This window comes from Gopherus flavomarginatus, chromosome 3 (genome assembly GCF_025201925.1).
Source record: "Gopherus flavomarginatus isolate rGopFla2 chromosome 3, rGopFla2.mat.asm, whole genome shotgun sequence".
Taxonomy (NCBI): domain Eukaryota; kingdom Metazoa; phylum Chordata; order Testudines; family Testudinidae; genus Gopherus; species Gopherus flavomarginatus.
This window is the reverse complement of record NC_066619.1, coordinates 137015727-137035004: the sequence shown is the minus strand read 5'-3', so window position 1 is coordinate 137035004 and position 19278 is coordinate 137015727. Positions and strand designations below refer to the sequence as shown.

The window sequence follows — 19278 nt, the reverse complement described above, 5'->3', positions numbered from 1 at the left end:
AGATGATCATATTGGTCCCTTCTGACCTATGAGTCTAAGAGTCTATAAAAAAATAGGATTTAAGTGGTTTTAATTAACAGACAGAACAAAGTAAGTCACAAAGCAAAATAAAACAAAACGCACAAGTCTAAGCCTAATACACTAAGAAAATGATTACCTGTAATATCTCACTCTCAAAGACGTTCCAATGATCTTCTTTCACAGACTAGACTCCATCCTAGTTTGGGCCCAATTCTTTCCCCTGGTTCAATTTTTGTTAGTTCCAGCAGACATCTTAGGTGGTAAACAGGGTTTTTTTCATGACTGGCAGCCCATTTGTCCTGCTCCACCCCCTTTTATAGATTTGGCAGATGTTTTGTGTCTCCATTTGATGCCGTCCCCCACTTCTGAATGGAAAGGTACAAGGTTTAAGATGGATTCCAGCATCAGGTGACTTGGTCACACGTCTCTGTGAGACCCCAGTCTCCATTACCCATGGGCTGGCTCACACATACACAGAAAGGCTATCAGGCAAACAAGGCCATTTGCAGCCAATTGTCCTGGTAAATGGGAGTGATCAAGTTCCTAATGCTCCATTGATGACCCTCACCTTGTATGGCTACATCAGTAACACAAGTTCACATCTCATATTTCTAGCTTCACACATAAGAATGATACATGCATACAAACAGGATGAACACATTCAGTGGATTATAACTTTTTGAATGATATGTTACAAGAGGTATTTCACATATAGCATAAGTCCAGTTATATCATATTCATATTCATATGCATATTTTCATAAAGCATGTGGAGTGCAACATCACAAATACCACTATCTAAATCCATGGTATGCCCACACCTTAAATACTGCATGCCATTCTCATCACCCCGTCTCCAAAAAGAGGTATTAGACTGTGGAAAAGCTCAGAGCATGTTGACCTATCAAGTTTTAGATCTTTTTCCATTTGGGGTACAAAATGAGATGTTAAGAGTGATCCCCTTCTGTAGGAATACAGACCCACATTAGATTTAGGTGAGCTATGGTTTTTAATTGAACTGGGATATTGGCATGAGCCACAGGTCTAAAGCATGTGGTCAAAAAGAATGAGATCTTGAGAAAGAAGTTATTGAGGTAAACTTGTAGGGGCCCTTCAAAATACTAGTGTTAACTTATTTAAGGTTTGGACTGAAGTAATAGAAATAAAACATGGTTAATTGGGTACCAGGTGCAATAAATAACTGGCTATAGAAGAAACTGCTTTCACTGGCCAGCTAACATCTGATAATAGGCAATGACACCACTTCTTTGCTCAAGAGTATAAAAAAATAATCTCTTAGGTTCATTGTTAACAGCTACCTGACCAAGCTGGAGGTGACCAATATTGGTGTAAGCACTCCTGGATTTATCCTCTTTGTAATTATCTTGATCAAATGCTTGTCAATGTTTTGTTCCTGTTTGTGTAGTCAATTGCTTGTTATTTAGGCTTTTTAGGCATGTTTAGAGCAATTGTATAAATACAGTTCAGCCTTTTCATTTAATAAAGGGATGTATGGTGAAATTAGTATTGTAGTAAAACCTTGCATAAATAATAAGAATTCCAACACCTTCCTTTCTCTAAAATCTTGTGGAAACTAGTTCAGTGAAGTTTCAGGCATTTCCCAGAGCACTGCAGTTGGTGTTAGTAATGTCAGCACAAAGCAGTCAGCAAACTTTGCATCCTGTATTGCCTTTTCTAACTGAGAGGAAGCATCTTAATGAGGAGAATGTCCACGAGTAGTGCACATTCACTTCCCATTTTCAGTTTGATTTTTGATCAAGTTCCCTTTGCCTTTTAGGGGCAGTTACTTATATCAGGGTTTCCTGGGCTTCCTTTTCTTTTTTCCTCACTTGAATAAATCTTTCCTTCACAGCAACTGGCAGCTGCCAGGCAGGTAGCTTTCTGCAGAAAATGCAGCACTTTCAGTCATGCAGGGAAGGAACTAGAAGGCTAAAAGAGCAGCCTGCTGCTCTCAGGAGCTCACTCTCCCATTTCTCTCCACATTTGTCACTTGAGCACATATACGTGGTCTTTTTCCAAGGCTCAGTTTCAATGAAACAGGTGCCCAAACCCGCCATACCTTGAGTTATGCTAACGAGTGTTAAGGACAGAGATAGATAATTGCACCCTTAAAGAGATCTATTTTATTAAGTTTTGTATTGTGATTTAGATGTAATGATGTGAATGAATTTAAGTCTGTAGTTCTAATACATTCACTTTTGCCTTTTAGCTATAAAAATCAGATGGACACTGGGCTGCTGCTGCTAACACTAACGTCATGCATCAGATGAAGTGGGTATTCACCCATGAAAGCTGATGCTCCAAAATGTCTGTTAGTCTATAAGGTGCCACAGGACTCTTTGCTGCTTTAACATTAAAGGAAGTCTCTAGGAAATAAATAAATACTAATTAATGCAGGGCAGCTGCAGCACAAAATGGGCAGCCAAATTAGATTTCAGCACCTACCAACTGGCATCCTGCAAGATGGCATGTTTTGAAGATAAGAGCTGGGAGGACAGAAACACTGAATACAATGTTAAACAGTGTAGACAGCAAATGACTTAGAAATGAAAGTTGGATTGTTCCATTTTGCAAGACTTCCTCCAATTTTGAACAAAAAGGATTAAAACCCAAAGAATTCAACATTTCCCACAAAACAAAATTCTGGGGGGAAAATCATTTTGGGTCAAACAAAATGTTTCATTCTGATAAAATCAATACATTTTGCTCCAATTTAGACTTTAAAAAATATGAAATACATTTAATTGCTAAATGAAAAATTGAAACGCTCTATTCCAAAAATGTCAAATGGGACAGTTGCTACAATATCAGTTATGCATGGGTAGCATTTGTCTACAGTGTTTTTTAACCATGTTAAAAGAATGGAAAAAATGCACCAAGACAAATCAACTGTATCATCTTTGATTATAACAGCCAAAGCAGAGTCCCCACCATCGGTAATGTTCACAGCTTAGAAAGTGTAATTGAAGAATTTCTTCAACCTCTGAGGGCACCTGCTGTAACTGATAGACATGTGCCATACAGGAAATCCTAAGAAACTGTGTTTCCACTACTGGTCTTCGCTTCCTCTTTTCTGATGTAGCTGATCCAAACTGCCAAAAGAAGCTCTGGGTCTGTGATGTGTGTGTGGCTGCAGGTGACCCCCACGCCGTGGGTGTTAGTTTTCAGAAGTTCTAGTTTGTTTTTTCCTGCACTTGATGCCAGCAGCTGAATCTATATATTTCCCTTCCACTTCTTTGTGGTCACATCTCAAACACAAATAAGCCTTGGCAGGGGGTTTAGATTCAGCCAATGCAGTGAGGGAGAAAGACGGGTCAGAGTGACAATGAAGGAACTTCTCTCTATTCAGTTGCTTTGGCTTCTCCTTTCTTTTCACTCCACCATAGGTAAGTACCTGCTTTTGTCTCAGTTCTACCTGTGAACTAACTGACCCTAAAGGATTGTAATTTGGGGTCCAATAGGTTTTAGTGATTTTTTTTTTTTGCTTTCAGTCACGAATGATGTAAAAAGTAAGAACTGTCTTCTCATAGAAAGAAAACTAAACTAAAATTGTGTCTGTCTCCTGTAGATGAGTACCAGGGAGAAAGTTTATATACTTCAATAATTAGTTCTCACTCACAGATTATGCATATTGTACAAAATCTCTTGCCCCTGGAGCACTGTGATCCCAGAGCTGTTTATTAGCAAAGCCAATGACTCCAGAACTAATTACCACTCAAGTAAAAGCATTAGGGCCAGATTCTCTCTTCAGTACAAGACAGAAGAATGAGGTAGGCCTAGGAACTGCTCTGACTTAGACCACCTGGGAAATGGCAGTGCGTATCTGTACTCCAGCAGGTCCCTTTCCATCCCCTATGTGCTCCCTGCACCAAGAGTTGGTGAAGGAACCAGGTACACTGGCTTTACAGCAGTTGGAGCTCTTCCTCTCTGGGAGAATTCTGAGCAGGGCAGTTAGCACCAGACTCTGGCCACTCTGCACTCTCTGAGTGACTGAAAAGGAGCAGACTGGGGGAAGAGAGTCTGGCCTTACAGGAGGGAGGCTTTTGACTGGCTTTTCTCACTCCAACTCTCTCCCCAACTGCCAAATTCTTCCTGTATGCCCCTCTCTGACCCACACTAAATCATCCTGTGGGAAACTTCCCAGCCTCCTAGCCTGAGTCAAATGTCTGTCTTTTCACTTTGAAAATGTAGTCATCCTACTCTCTAGGCAATGACTGGGGAGGGAAAGGGGCAGCAGTGGGCGTGAGGGAGGAGCGGGGGCCCACTAACTGGGTACAGGAGGGATGAGTGATGGGGGGAAGAGGAAGAGAGGTTATGCACAGCACTGATTAGGGGAGGGTGGTGAGGGAAACAGGCAGGCTGGAGAGTAGGGGCACCATTTGCAAGTGGAGCAGTTGCCCCCCTCAGCTTTTCATATATGTCCCATAATGTCTTCCAGCCCCACCCAGCCTTTGCAGCATAGACTATCCCATAGAAAGGTCTGAAGCTGACATAACTTCTGCACCCCTTATTTTTTCTGAAATGCCCACTTGCTGGGGAGTTCTGTGCAAAGCAAGCGATTCAGCAGCTGGTGGGTGTGGCTGATGCAGTGGGTAACCACAGGTGCTCATGTAAAAGGGAGATTTTCTGGTTCCCAATGAGAATGTTTTCCAGTGGTTTGGAGGGAAAGGAAGGTACTTGGTGTCTGGAGGAATTGGATGTAGTGAAGAGTCTCTTGAGGGCTGCCAGGAACATTGCTGTGTATCTTTCGGCTGTGACTGTGCTCATATGCAACAGCCCATCTGGATGGTACAGGAGAAGATGAGTGGGATTTGTGATGGCAACATCTTCCACCAGGGGTTGGCACCACTAAACTGTGTAACAGATGCTTGACAAAATTACTGTACCTAGTGACAGACATTGTGTGGGAGGTTGTCATTCAGTCTTTCAATTTTTTTTAAAAACACCACGGACCTCAATTTTTACCATGCTGCTGACCCCTGCCTTCCATTGTCTGATTATTGTGAGGAATATGACTGGGAGAAAGGAGATGAAGCCCACTCTGAGATTTGATTCATGATATTGACAAAGCCAGATGAGATAACTGACAACAATAAGGGTGCTCTCTCTTGCAACCATGTTCTCTGTCTGTCTGAAGGTGCTGATGTCCTGAGGCTGGTGGATGGAGACAGCCCCTGTGCTGGGAGAGTGGAGATTAAACACCAGGATCAGTGGGGGATGGTGTGTGATGATGATGAAACAGAGCGGCAGTATCATTCAGTCATTTGTAAACAGCTGGGATGTGGATCTGCTGTTGCCACGTTTGAAGCTTTAATTTTTGGAGAACATTCTAGACTGACTTGGCTCACAGAAGTTATTTGTCATGGTAATGAGTCAGCTCTCTGGGACTGCAAACATGGAGGATGGAAATTGAAATCTTGCCCTTATCCTGCTGGAGCGCTCTGTTCCGGTAAGAAGTCAGCATCCGACTCCCTCAAGGCAAAATGATGTGTATCCATGGGCGGCGGATAACATAGGCAAGCCAAGGCATTGCCTTCCCAGGCTCCCTGTACAGTGGCTTCCCAAAATAACAGGGGTGACCCCGACCATGCTCTGGCCAGCTGGGAAGGCTGGGGCAGCAGCATGGATGATAGGTTGCTCCAGGTCAGAGCCATGTGGCTGACTGACCAGCCAGAAAGGCTGGAGCTGTGGTGTGGCTGCCTGGCTCCTCTGGGGGCTGAGAGGGAGCTGGGGCCATACAGCTATCTGGTGCTGCTGGGGGAGGGGGAGGTGTTAGCCGTTGGCAGGGGCCATAACGGGGAGGGGGTTTGGGGGCACAGGCCAGTGGCCACAATGAGGCTGGGCTCTGGTGGGTGTGGAAGGGATGTGGACTTGGGCAGAAGGGGCATGGCTAGGGCTTGCCTTCCCAAGCCAGCCATTCACCCATTGCCCATGTGTGTATCACATTTCTATGGCCTGAGGGAGAAATGAATACACTCTGGATTAACTCCTGTAACTGTTGTTATTTATATCACTGGCTAATGAGGAAATCCTGGTGTGACGCTGTGATTTGTAAAGGTTCTGAATTATGCAAATGGCAGTCTTGGCATGAAGGAGCCCTTTGTAAGAAGGCAGAGATTCCGAGGTAGACCTCTCCCTAGCCAAATGGTGTTAATTCCTCTCAGTATTGGTGATTTGATTGTCAGCACATTCTTCTCTGAACTGTTATGTGGGTGTTTCAGGGATGGACAGCACAGCTCCTCTTACCGCTCCCTGCTGGAGAAACAGCTTCACTCAATGCATTGTTTCCAAAGCAATGGCACACACAGCTATCTGATTTGCTTATAGGGTGACCAGATGGCCCGATAAAATCGAGACTGTCCCAATATTTAGGTCTTTGTCCTGCATCATGACTGGTCTTTGCTCGAGAGGCAATTTGTCCTGATATTTCGTTCCACTGGCAGCACTCGCCATTTTTATTTTTTTTTCCCCTCACTGCTCCACCAGCAGCACTATCCTTTCCTCCCCCCTCACTCGCTGCTCCGCCAGCCCCATTCGGCTTTGTTTTGCTCCGCCGGTGGACCCCCCTCCCTATGTGTCCCGATATTTTCTCCCTCTCATCTGGTCACCCTATTTGCTTATGTCATCTTGAGTCTTCTTGGACAGTGGATTACGTTTTCCTTCCTTCCCATGACAAATGGGCAGAGGTGTTTCACAAAAGGTAAAGCATTTTTCCTTAAAACACTCAAGAGCTCAATCCTTGTCCCATTAAAGTCAATAGCAAAATTCCCATCACTTACAACTTTGGGCTGGATTCTCCTCCAATTGAATCCTTGGCTACTTCCAGGATGAAGCCTTTTGTGTGAAGAGTGAAATGTATTATTCTTTTATAATCACCTCTATTAAGTCCTTCTATTGCATCTCACCTGATTCCTGAGGGGAAAAAAGTGGTGTTTTTTTTTAAGTATTGTAAATATTACCTTTCCCATCAGTATTACAAAAACGGTTTTCTCTCCACTATCTTAACTAGCATTTATGTGAAATTAGTGCTTGAGTCTCTCTATGTAAGTTTGAAATTCTTTTTTTAAACTGGAAAATTTCCATATTTCTGTCTTTTTCCCCCCTTCTCTTTAACCAAGAGATTGGTTTCTTTCTCTGCCTCATCACCCTCTCCAAGCTGTACATTTGTATTTAAATCTCTCTCATCTCCACTTCTCATTTTGTTTTATTTTAATGCAACATGGTAAGAATATTCAGTAGTTTGTACAGCTGAAATTAGAAGCTTCGGCAGCTAGAGATCAGCCGCCTTTTGGATATGCTTGGCATTTTCAAAAATAAGGTGTAAATGGCCCTAAAGGAGCCTGAGGTTAGTGTCACTAAGGAGATTTAGGTGTTACACCTCATCACCCAGTGGAATTCAGAAAGTCTGATTTTTAGGCACACAGGCTCCCTGTACAATGCATGGGGAAAGTCAGATGCCTCAGAATGGGGTTCACAAAAGCCAGCATATTGAGTGAGAAGCTGCCTACGCTAGCCAAGACTAGATGCTAAGGAGAGACATGTGTCCTAACCCCTGTCCCTCAAAGGGAGTTAGGTGCCTAAGTCTGGTCTGGAAGCTTACAAGAAGTGGAAATTTGGATAGATGACTAGGGAGGAGTATAAAAACATTGCTCGGGCATGAATGGGGTGTAATCAGGAAGGTCAAGGCACAACTGGAGTTGCAGCTAACAAGGGATGTGAAGGGTAACAAGAAGGGTTTCTACAGGTATGTTAACAAGAAGAAGAAGGTCAGGGAAACTGTGGGACCCTTACTGAATAAGGGAGGTGACCTAGTGACAGATGATGTGGAAAAAGCTGAAGTACTCAATGCTTTTTTTGCCTCAGTCTTCACAGATAAGGTCAGCTCCCAGACTGCTGCACTGGGCAGCCCAGTATGGGGAGAAAGTGAGCAGCCCTCAGTGGTGAAAGAACAGGTTAAGAACTATTTAGAAAAGTTGGACATTTACAAGCCCATGAGGCCAGATCTAATGCATCCAAGGGCGCTGAGGGAGTTGGCTGATGTGATTCAGAGCCATTGGCCATTATATTTGGAAACTTGTGGTGATTGGGGGAGGTTTTTAAGGCCCAGTTTGAATCACAGAATATCAGGGTTGGAAGGGACCTCAGGAGGTCATCTAGACCAACCCCCTATCGTTCCCGGAGCCTGATGGTGGAGAGGCACCTTTGGTGAGTGCACATTTGTAATGACGCTGCAAGGGTTAAATGTGATTGTGTTTAATGTTTGATCTGCCCTGAACAATTGGGATGCATTCACGGCCAGTACAGCTAATAGAAAAGTCTGGTTAAGTGTCTGTGAATGGAGTGGGAATCCTCCAGGGCAATCTCCATGAAGCTCTCCTGGAGGTATTCTGAAAGCCTTTGCAGAAGGTTTCTGGGGAAGGCTGCCTTATTCTATCCTCCACTGCAGGACACTTTACCATGCCAAGCCAGTAGTCTGGAATCATTGCAGCACAAAGCATAGCAGCAAAGGGTCCTGGGTTTTGGCACATTCCTGCAGCACGGACTCCTTATCTTGCTGTCTTAACCTCAGGAGACTGATATCACTCATGTCACCTGGTTGAAATAGTGGAAGTTTAATGAGGGAAAAGTAATCCCAGCTATGTGCTGACCCCCGACACATTCTGACCCCAGATATGCCGGGCTGTTTGCACTTGGCTAAAAGGGATCATCCCGGAGAACAGCCAAGCTGTGTGTGTGGGTCCCATGCCGACAGTGCATGTTGTGCACACCCACCCCAAAACCGCAGTCCCTCCTTTTCAACTGCAAACACAAGCAGCATTGGTTGCTGTGGGGAAGGAGGACTCTGCAGTTTGCAACCATTCCCACGTTATCAATGCTGAAGCAGAAAACCCCACCTACCCTTCTGCTTACCATGGCTGCCTGCAAACCAGATTCTGTTGCCCAGATGTGTGTATTGTGACACCATACTGGTAGGTGCTCAATTTAAAGGCAAAATGAGACCTTGTACCTAAAACAGATGTGCTGTCTGGGGCGAAGTGCTTCATTCACTGTAAAAGAGTCAACTTTGTGTTCTCAACAACGTATCTTCTGTAAAGTCTACCCTTGCTCTCCTCCCTTCCCCCTCCCCTCGCCCCACAGCTGAAAATGTGCCTATGCTCCCTGCATCAACTCCGTCCCTGGGGTTATCACAGATTAGAAGGTGAAAAAAGCGCACTTGCAATGCCATGTTTGCAGAGCTCATGCAGTCCTCCCGCACTGATAGGGCACAGCTTAATGCATGCAAGTGTATGGTGTCAGAGGCCAGGAAAGCACACAGTGAGCATGATCGCAACACACAGGACGAGATGTTAAGGCTTATGGGGGAGCAAACAGACATGATGAGGGGGCTGGTGAAGATGCAGAAAAGGCAGCTGGAATACAGAGCCCCGCTGCAGCCACTGATGAACTGCCTGCCCTCCTCGCCAAGTCCTGTATCCTCCTCATCCAGAGATCTGAGAATGTGGGGTCGGGAAGGCTCTGGGCACCCTGCCACTCAACTCCAGGGGATGGTTCAAGCAGCAGAAGGCTACTATGCAAGCAACTTTAATTTATTTATGTGGCTACAATAAGCTATGTGACCTTGTCCTTGCCTCCTTCCCCCACCATGTTATCAGACCCTTTGTACACCCAGGCTTCCTTTACTATTCAGCGGTGCCTGTGATCTCAGGGTTTTTTATGAACTTTATTATGAGCTGTGGTCGGAGCAGGGATTGGTTTACAGGGAAGTACATTCCCCGACAGGGGTGGTTTTGCATCAATGACAAACACACATATCACACAATTGCCTGAAAAAACCCTCTATTTCAAAGCCCCCTGATGTGCTGCGTGCCTCAATGTGCTCTTCTAATTGCCTGGTATCTGGCTGCTCAAAATTGGCCACCAGGCGATCTGTCTTGACCCCCCATTCTGCCAGAATGTCTTCTCCTTACTTTCACAGATATTATGGAGCACACCGCAAGCAGCAGTAAGCAATGGGAATATTACTTTCACTGAGGTCTAACCTACTCAGTAAACTGTGCCGTTTAGAAGGCCAAATGCACATTCTACCACCATTCTGCACTTGCTCAGCCTATAGTTAACAGCTCCTGACTACACACAACAAAGGTGTGACAAGATTATGGCAATCAACAGATGGCTCAGGCAGTGGTGCTATAAGGAGGGCTTTGGGATGTATGGCCACTGGGAAGCATTCATGGACAGAGGACTGTTCTCTCGGGATGGACTTCACCTGAGTAAGGAGGGAAATAGACTTCTAGGATGGAGGTTCGCCCAAATGATAAGAGTGTTTAAACTAGGAATTTGGGGGAGAAGGTTGGGAGATGTCCAGGTAATCTCCACGCCGGAATTCAACACTGAGAGGGAAGAAAACAAAGTAAGAGAGGATACAGCCATGAGCAGAAGAATGGACATAAGGAGGAAGGGTAGTGTAGATACCACTCTAATAGGTGATACTGGTGGTAGAATGTCTGTGCCAAACCAGATAAAGAATGTGACTGAAGCCAAATGGCAAAAATTAAGATGTTTGTACACTAATGCGAGGAGCATAGGTAACAAAATGGAAGAACTAGAGCTACTGGTGCAGGAAATGAAACTGGATGTTATAGGGATAACAGAAACATGGTGGAATAGTAGTCATGACTGGAGTACAGCTATTGAAGGTTATGTGCTATTTAGGAAAGACAGAAATAAAGTCAAAGGTGGTGGAGTAGCATTGTATATCAATGTTGAGGGTAACTGTAAAGAAATAACAAGTGATGGAATGGACAAGACAGAGTCTATCTGGGCAAAAATCACACTGGGAAAGAAAGCTACTAGAGCCTCCCTTGAGATAGTGGTTGGGGTGTGCTACAGACTGCTGAGATCTGATCTGGATATGGATAGAAACCTCTTTAATGTTTTTAATGAAGTAAACAGTAATAGGAATTGTGTGATCATGGGAGACTTTAACTTCCCAGGTATAGACTGGAGGACCAGTGCTAGTAGTAATAATAGGGCTCAGATTTTTCTGGATGTGATAGCTGATGGATTTCTTCACCAAGTTGTTGAGGAACCAACAAGAGGGGATACCATTTTAGATTTGGTTTTGGTGAGTAGTGAGGACCTCATAGAAGAAATGGTTGTAGGGGACAACCTTGGTTAGAGTGATCATGAGCTAATTCAGTTCAAACTAGATGGAAGGATAAACAAAAATAGATCTGGGACTAGGGTTTTTGATTTCAAAAGGGCTAACTTTAAAGAATTAAGGAAATTAGTTAGGGAAGTGGATTGGACTGAAGAACTTGTGGATCTAAAGGCAGAGGAGGCCTGGAATTACTTCAAGTCAAAGTTCCAGAAACTATCAGAAGCCTGCATCCCAAGAAAGGGGAAAAAATTCATAGGCAGGAGTTATAGACCAAACTGGATGAGCAAGCATCTCAGAGAGGTGATTAAGAAAAAACAGAAAGCTTATAAGGAGTGGAAGATGGGCAGGATTAGCAAGGAAAGCTATCTTATTGAGGTCACAATATGTAGGGATGAAGTGAGAGAGGCTAAAAGCCATGTAGAGTTGGACCTTGCAAAGGGAATTAAAACCAATAGTAAAAGGTTCTATAGCCATATAAATAAGAAGAAAACAAAGAAAGAAATGGGACCGCTAAACACTGAGGATGGAATGGAGGTTAAAGATAATCTAGGTGTGGCCCAATATCTAAATAAATACTTTGCCTCAGTCTTTAATAAGGCTAATGAGGAGCTTAGAAATGATGGAAGGATGACAAATGGGAATGAGGATATGAAGGTAGATATTACCACATCCGAGGTAGAAGCCAAACTCAAACAGCTTAATGGCACAAAATCAGAGGGCCCAGATAATCTTCTTCCAAGAATATTAAAGGAATTGGCACATGAAATTGCAAGCCCGTTAGCAAGAATTTGTAATGAATCGGTAAACTCAGGGGTTGTATCATACGACTGGAGAATTGCTATTTTTAAGAAAGGGAAAAAAGGTGATCCGAGTAACTATAGGCCTTGTTAGTTTGACATCTGTAGTATGTAAGGTCTTGGAAAATATTTTGAAGGAGAAAGTAGTTAAGGACATTGAGATCAATGGTAATTGGGACAAAATACAACATGGTTTTACAAAAGGTAGATCGTACCAAACCAACCTGATCTCCTTCTTTGAGAAGGTAACAGATTTTAGACAAAGGAAATGCAGTGGATCTAATTTACCTTGATTTCAGTAAGGCATTTGACACGGTTCCACATGGGGAATTATTAGTTAAATTGGAAAAGATGAGGATCAATATGAAAATTGAAAGGTGGATAAGGAACTGGTTAAAGGGGAGACTACAACGGGTCGTACTGAAAGGTGAACTGTCAGGCTGGAAGGAGGTTACTAGTGGAGTTCCTCAAGGATAGGTTTTGGGGCCAGTCTTATTTAACCTTTTTATTACTGACCTTGGCACAAAGAGCACCAATGTGCTAATAAAGTTTGCGGATGATACAAAGCTGGGAGGTATTGCTAACACAGAAGGACCAAGATATCATACAGGAAGATCTGGATGACCTTGTAAACTGGAGTAATAGTAATAGGATGAAATTTAATAGTGAAAAGTGGAAGGTCTTGCATTTAGGGATTAATAACAAGAATTTTAGTTATAAATTGGGGACGCATCAGTTGGAAGTAACAGAGGAGGAGAAGGACCTCGGAGTATTGGTTGATCACAGGATGACTATGAGCCGCCAATGTGATATGGCCATTAAAAAAGCAAATGCAGTTTTAGGATGCATCAGGCAAGGTATTTCCAGCAAAGATAAGGAGGTGTTAATACTGTTATATAAGGCACTGGTGAAACCTCATCTGGAGTACTGTGTGCAGTTCTGGTATCCCATATTTAAGAAGGATGAATTCAAACTGGAACAGGTTCAGAGACGGGTTACTAGGATGATCTGAGGAATGGAAACCCTATCTTATGAAAGGAGACTTAAAGAGTTTGGCTTGTTTAGCCTAACCAAAAGAAGATTGAGGGGGAATATGATTGCTCTTTATAAATACATCAGAGGGATAAATATCAGGGAGCGAGAGGAATTATTTAAGCTTAGTACCAATGTGGACACAAGAACAAATGGATCTAAACTGGACACTAGGAAGTTTAGACTTGAAATTAGATGACGGTTTCTAACCATTAGAGGAGTGAAGTTCTGGAACAGCCTTCCAAGGGGAGTAGTGGGGGCAAAAGACATATCTGGCTTCAAGACTAAGCTTGATAAGTTTATGGAGGGTATGATATGATGGGATAGCTTAATTTTGGCAGTTGATCTTTGATTATCAGCAGGTAAGCATGCCCAGTGGTCTGTGATGGGATGTTAGGTAGGCTGGGATCTGAGTTACTACAGGGAATTCTTTCCTGGGTGCTGGCTGGTGAGTCTTGCCCACATGCTCAGGGTTTAACTGATTACCATATTTGGGGTCAGAAAGGAATTTTCCTGCAGGGCAGATTGGCAGAGGCCCTGGAGGTTTTTCACCTTTCTCTGCAGTGTGTGGCCCAGGTCACTTGCTGGAGGATTCTCTGCAGCTTGAGGTCTTCAAACCACAATTTGAGGACTTCAATAACTCAGACATAGGTTAGGAGTTTGGTATAGAAGTGGATGAGTGAGATTTTGTGGCCTGCATTGTGCAGAAGGTCAGACTAGATGATCATAATGGTCCCTTCTGACCTTGAAATCTATGAGTCCAGGCTGCCTGTGTATGGCTTCATGAGCCATGGCATTAAGGGGTAGGTTGGGTCCCTGTAAAGGAGTCCAGCCGAGGCCCATCCCTCGGCGGGGCTGGAGGATATCTCACCACCTCTTCTAGCTCGCTGTCAGTCCGGGCTCTGCGCTAGTGGGGGACAGCAAACACACGGTAAGGGGCTCAGGCACTTTAAGCTGGGGCTGAGCCAAGAGTTCTAGAGTAGCCCAGGCCCTAAGTCAGGGCGGGGCCGCACCCAAACAGTGAGGGACTCAGGCTCTTAGGCAGAGGTTGAGTCAGTAGTTCAATAATAGCCCAGGCCTTAGGTCAGGGCTGGGCAGCAAGCAAATAGTCAAAGGCTCAGGCCTTTAAGCAGGGACAGAGTCAATAGTTCCAATATCAGGAGGTCCTAGCCTCTCCAGGCCAAGGAAAAGGGGGAGTCTGACACCCCAAGGAGTTGGTGGCAGAGGGAACGCAGGCCTTCCCACTCCACTACGTCCCAGCCCGGGGCCTTAGCTGCGGCAGAAACTCGCTGCTGTCAGTGGGGATCCTGGCCACAACACACTGACATCTGCTCTGGCAGTGCTGCAGCCAGACAGGTCAGCTGCCCCCGGGCTACTTCCACACTCCCCCTCGTAGGGTACCTGAGTCGTGGTAGCATCGTCGGCGGTCTTGAACACCATCGGTTCCTCCAGGTAAGTAGCGAACGGTAGGCTCAGCTGCTCCTCGGGGTAGCTGGCAAGAGGCAGGCTCAGCCCTTCCTCGGGGTAGCTGGGGAGGGGCAGGCTCAGCCAGTCCTCGAGGTAGCTGGAACGGGGTAGGCTCGGCCAGTCCTCCGCGGGATAACGAGCGAGGGGTAGGCTTGGCTGGCCCCCTGCGACCTCAGGCCGGCTGCGGCCTTCTGCTATCTCCCCAGAGGGAGCTCGGTCACGGACATCTGGTCTCTTTGGCAGCTGGTTCCCAACTGAGCTCTGCCGGAAAGCTTTTATACTTCCGGGTCTGTGCCGTGACCTCTGAGGGGCGGGCACAGGACCCAGTGACTCCGCCTACGTTGGTGTTAGGGGAGGCTTGTCCCTCGGCGGGGCTGTGGAGTGTCCCACCGCCTCGCTACACACACTCCCCCTCAAGGCTGGCTCCCATCCATCGGGGCCAGACCTGTCCAACTCTCCCAGGTGGGACAAGAAATCCGCGTTAGCGTGGTCCTTACCATCCCTATGACGTACGGTAAAAGCATAGGGCTGTAGTGCCAGGTACCACCGCATTAGCTGCATATTATTATTTGTCATTCGGGCCAACCAGAAAAGTGCAGCGTGGTCGGTGACTAGTATGAAGGGGGCCCCCAGGATGTAATAACGTAGGGCATCATAGGCCCATTTTACTGCCAAGGCCTCCTTCTCGATTACAGCCTAGTGCCATTCTCATGGAAATAATTTCCGACTGAGGTATATAACTGGGTGTTCCTCCCCATCCATCTCCTGAGACAGGACCAACCCTAGTCCGACCTCTGAGGCATCTGTTTGGAGGATGAACCCTCAGGTAAAGTCGGGGCTATACAGGACGGGTTCGCAGCAGAGACAGTCTTTGAGGGCCCGGAAGTCACGGTCACACTTCGGGGCCCACTCCATCCATCTGGGACTGGTTTTGGTCAAGGGTCCTTTTAAAGGGGCTGCGATGGAGGCGAAGTCTGGGATGAATCTCCGGTAGTAGACCACAAGTCCAAGGAATTGGCGGACGTGACGCTTCGTAGTGTGGGGTGGGCGTGCCACCAAGGCTTGGACCTTTCCCACAAGCGGTCTCACTTGTTCCCTTCCAATAGTGTGCCCCAGGTAGGTGGTCTTCTGCCACCCGATACGGCATTTCTTCGGATTGGCGGTTAATCCTGCGGCTCGTAGGGACCTCAGGACAGCCACTACCTGCTCCAGGTGGTTCTCCCAACGGTCGCTATAAATGACAACATCGTCCAGGTACATGGCCGCATACCCTTGATGAGGAAGAAAGGGGCGATCCATGAGCCGCTGGAATGTTGCAGGGGTACCATGGAGATCAAAGGGCATCCGAGTGAACTGGTAGAGGCCTGTGGCTGTGGCAAATGCGGTCTTCTTCTGTCTGTGAGGGAGTGGCCAGCTGGCACTCCGGACAGGAGCTACAATAGTTCCGCACCTCCTGGTGCACCCCGGGCCAGAAAAACTGGGACAGAATTCGAGCAAGGGTCTTTTCCTGGCCCAAGTGCCCGGCCGCTTGGACGTCATGGGCGAGTCTCATCACGGCTCATCGGTGGCACCGAGGCACCAACAGTTCTGTCTGGACCTCCCTGGTATGGGAATCTCAATCCACCCAACAGAGGCAGTCGCATCGTAGCTCGAAATGGGGCCATACTTTGGCTCGGACCGGACCAATCAGAGCTCCATCTACCACCGCCAGCTGGGTCCTCCCTCTGGTCCCGGTAGAAATCTGTGTTGATTTTGGGGACACCCTCAGATGTTAGTGGGGGAGTCTTCCGACGTGCTTTCCTGGCTCCCAGGCCCCGCCTCTTCGGCCTCCTCTGTGGGGTTCTTACGGCAGTCCCCTTTCAATGCTGGGGTGACCTTGGGTCTTTCCTGCGCATGCAACCCTAGGACACTCGGAAAGTCTGGCCAGTCACGCCCCAAAATGACGAGGTAGGTGAGTCATGGGGCCAAACTGACCACCATGGTTTGGGTGACTCCATCCATGGTAAGTGGGAGTCGGGCACTGGCATAGGGTCGAACGTTGCCATGTATGCACTGCAACTGGATGGTTCCCAGTCGAGGGTCTTCTGGGAAGCCTAGGCTTTGGCGGACTAGCATCTGACCACAGCCAGAGTCAACCAGGGCCCATGTCTGGCAGTCTCCGAGAACTATGGGGACAGTGACTTTGGCAGCCTGCGGCGGTCAGGCACGTTTTTTTCCAGCGCAAATGTGCCCAAAGCTGCAGTCCATCTCAGTGCAGTCCCGTTGGAGGTGCCCATGCTTCCCACAGGAGAAACAGGGCTCAATTTTGAATTGTTCGGGCTGGGCCAAACCTCCCCTCTGTCTCGTAGGGGGACTCCGCGGGGCACAGCCAGTCCCGATCTCGGGTCCCGTAAGGGTTTGCCAAGGGGGACACTCGGGAGTCTATATCGGGGCTCCTGACTCCGCGGGGGATTCCGTGGTTTGACCTGGGTGCTCACCCGTCTTTCGGGGTTGGAGTGCTTGAGCTCTGGAGGGTGGCCCCGTGTAAGTGGCCCAACCAGGATTTCTGCCACCAGGAAGCCCTCCATGAGGGTGATGGCGGCTGCTACCATTGAGGGCTGGTGACGGAGGACCCAAGCCCTTCCCCGCGACGAGAGGATGTGGAGTAACTGCTCCAAGATGATTTGCTCAGTGAGCTAGCCGGGGTTCAGCCTGTCAGGCTGTAGCCACGGCTTACACAGGTCTCTCAGCTCCTGAGTCACCAACCGGGGGCGGGTGCCCGCGTTCTAAGTCAGACTCCGGAACCCCTACCGGAAGGTTTCTGGGCTGATGTCTAAGGCATCCAAAATTGCTGCCTTCACCTGGGTATAGTCCCTGGCATGCTCCATGGATAAACCCCAGTGCACAGTTTGGGCCGTCCCCGTCAAGTATGGGGCCAGGAGGGTGGCCCACTGGTGGGCTGGTGCCCAGCCGGCAACGTGCGCCACTCTTTCAAAAGTCACCAAAAAGGCTTTGGGGTCATCTAGTGATCCCATCCTGGTCAGTCTTACGGGCGGTGTGAGTTGGGGAGCCCCGTCCGTGCCCCCTGACTGGGGCTCCATGGGTCGGGGCAGCACCGACGCCAGCTGCTGCAAACATTGTTGCTGGAACTCCTGGTGCTGCACCGTTAGGTCCTGGATCAGCTGCTGCTGCTGGGCTCCCAATTGCTCGACAAGCTGTTGTTGTTGCTGGAATGAGGTGGCCTGTTGCTGCTGCTGCTGCAGCAACTGGCCGCCTGCTGTCACTCCTGGCTCACCGTCAGGAGTGTGAAGAGCTTGGTCAAATCCATGTCTCCTGTGGGGGATCGCTCTCCCCATCCTGGGCAAGAGCTCCTACCTGGCTTGCCACGTGTAAAGGTGTCCGGCCGAGGCCCGTCCCTCCGCGGGGTTGTGGGGTATCCCACTGCCTCTTCTAGCTCACCATCAGTCCGGGCTCTGTGGTAGTGGGGGACAGCAAACACACGGTTAGGGGCTCAGGCCCTTTAAGCCGGGGCTGAGCCAAGAGTTCTAGAGCAGCCCAGGCCCTAGGTCATGGCGGGGCAGCAAGCAAATAGTCAAAGGCTCAGGCCTTTACGTAGGGGCTGAGTCAGCAGTTCAATAGCAGCCCAGGCCCTAGGTCATGGCGGGGCAGTAAGCAAATAGTCAAAGGCTCAGGCCTTTAAGCAGGAACTGAGTCAGCAGTTCAATATCAGGAGGTCCTAGCCTCTCCAGGCCAGGGCGAAAGGGGTGGGAGTCTGACACCCAAGAGTAGGTGGCAGGGGGGACGCAGGTCTGCCCGGGGCCCTAACAGAGACAGAAACTTGCCACAACACACTGTGGGGATCCTGGCCACAACACACTGACATCTGCTCTGGCAGTGCTGCAGCCAGACAGGTTGGCTGCCCCCGGGCTACTTCCACACTCCCCCTCGTAGGGTACCTGAGTCGTGGTAGCATCGCCAGTGGTCTCGAACACCATCAGTTCCTCGAGATAAGTAGCGGACGGTAGGCTCAGCTGCTCCTCGGGGTAGCTGGCAAAAGGCAGGCTCGGCTCCTCCTCGGAGTAGCTGGGGAGGGGCAGGCTTGGCCAGTCCTTGTGGTAGCTGGGGAGGGACAGGCTTGGCCAGTCCTCAGGGTAACGAGCGAGGGCTAGGCTAGGCTGGTTCACCTCAGGGTAGCGAGCAAGGGGTAGGCTCGGCTGGCCGAATTCAAGCTCAGGCAGGCTGCGGCCTTCTGCTGTCTCCCCAGAGGGAGCTCGGTCGCAGACGTCTGGGCTCTGCGGCGGCTGGTTCTCCACTGAGCTCTGCAGGTCAGCTTTTATACTTCCGGGTCTGTGCCGTGACCTCTGAGGGGCGGGTGCAGGACCCAGTGGCTCCACCCATGTCATTGTTAGGGGAAATACGTCCCTTGGTGAGGCTGTGGGGTATCCCACCACCTCGCTACAGTTCCCAAGGGTAACTATTGGCATTTCAATGTCACCAACGGTTATTGTCCAGTCGGAGAAGAAAGTTCCTTCCTGCAACTGCTTGAACAGCCCAGAGTTCCTAAAGATACGCATGTCATGCACCTTTCCTGACCATCCCACGTTGATGTCAGTGAGACAGCCCTTGAGATCCACCAGTGTTTGCAGCACCATTGAGAAGTGCCCCTTGTGGTTTATGTACTCTTTGGCAAGGTGGTCTGGTGCCAAGATAGGGATATGCGTTCCGTCTATCACCCCACCACAGTTAGGGAACCCCATTGCAACAAAGCCATCCACTATGACCTGCACGTTTCCCAGAGTCA

The 19278-nt window shown here is 48.0% G+C and overlaps 1 protein-coding gene across 1 annotated transcript in view; it reads left to right on the top strand.

Annotated features, from left to right (window-relative positions):
- Positions 1 to 3324: 3324 nt before the first annotated feature.
- LOC127048434 (deleted in malignant brain tumors 1 protein-like) overlaps positions 3325 to 19278 on the top strand; it is a 44140-nt gene continuing 28186 nt past the window's right edge. The window contains exons 1-2 of the mRNA XM_050948240.1: positions 3325 to 3427; positions 5179 to 5275. Coding sequence (XP_050804197.1) covers positions 3367 to 3427; positions 5179 to 5275 — 158 coding nt within the window. The 5' untranslated portion in view covers positions 3325 to 3366. The remainder of the gene's footprint in view (positions 3428 to 5178; positions 5276 to 19278) is intronic.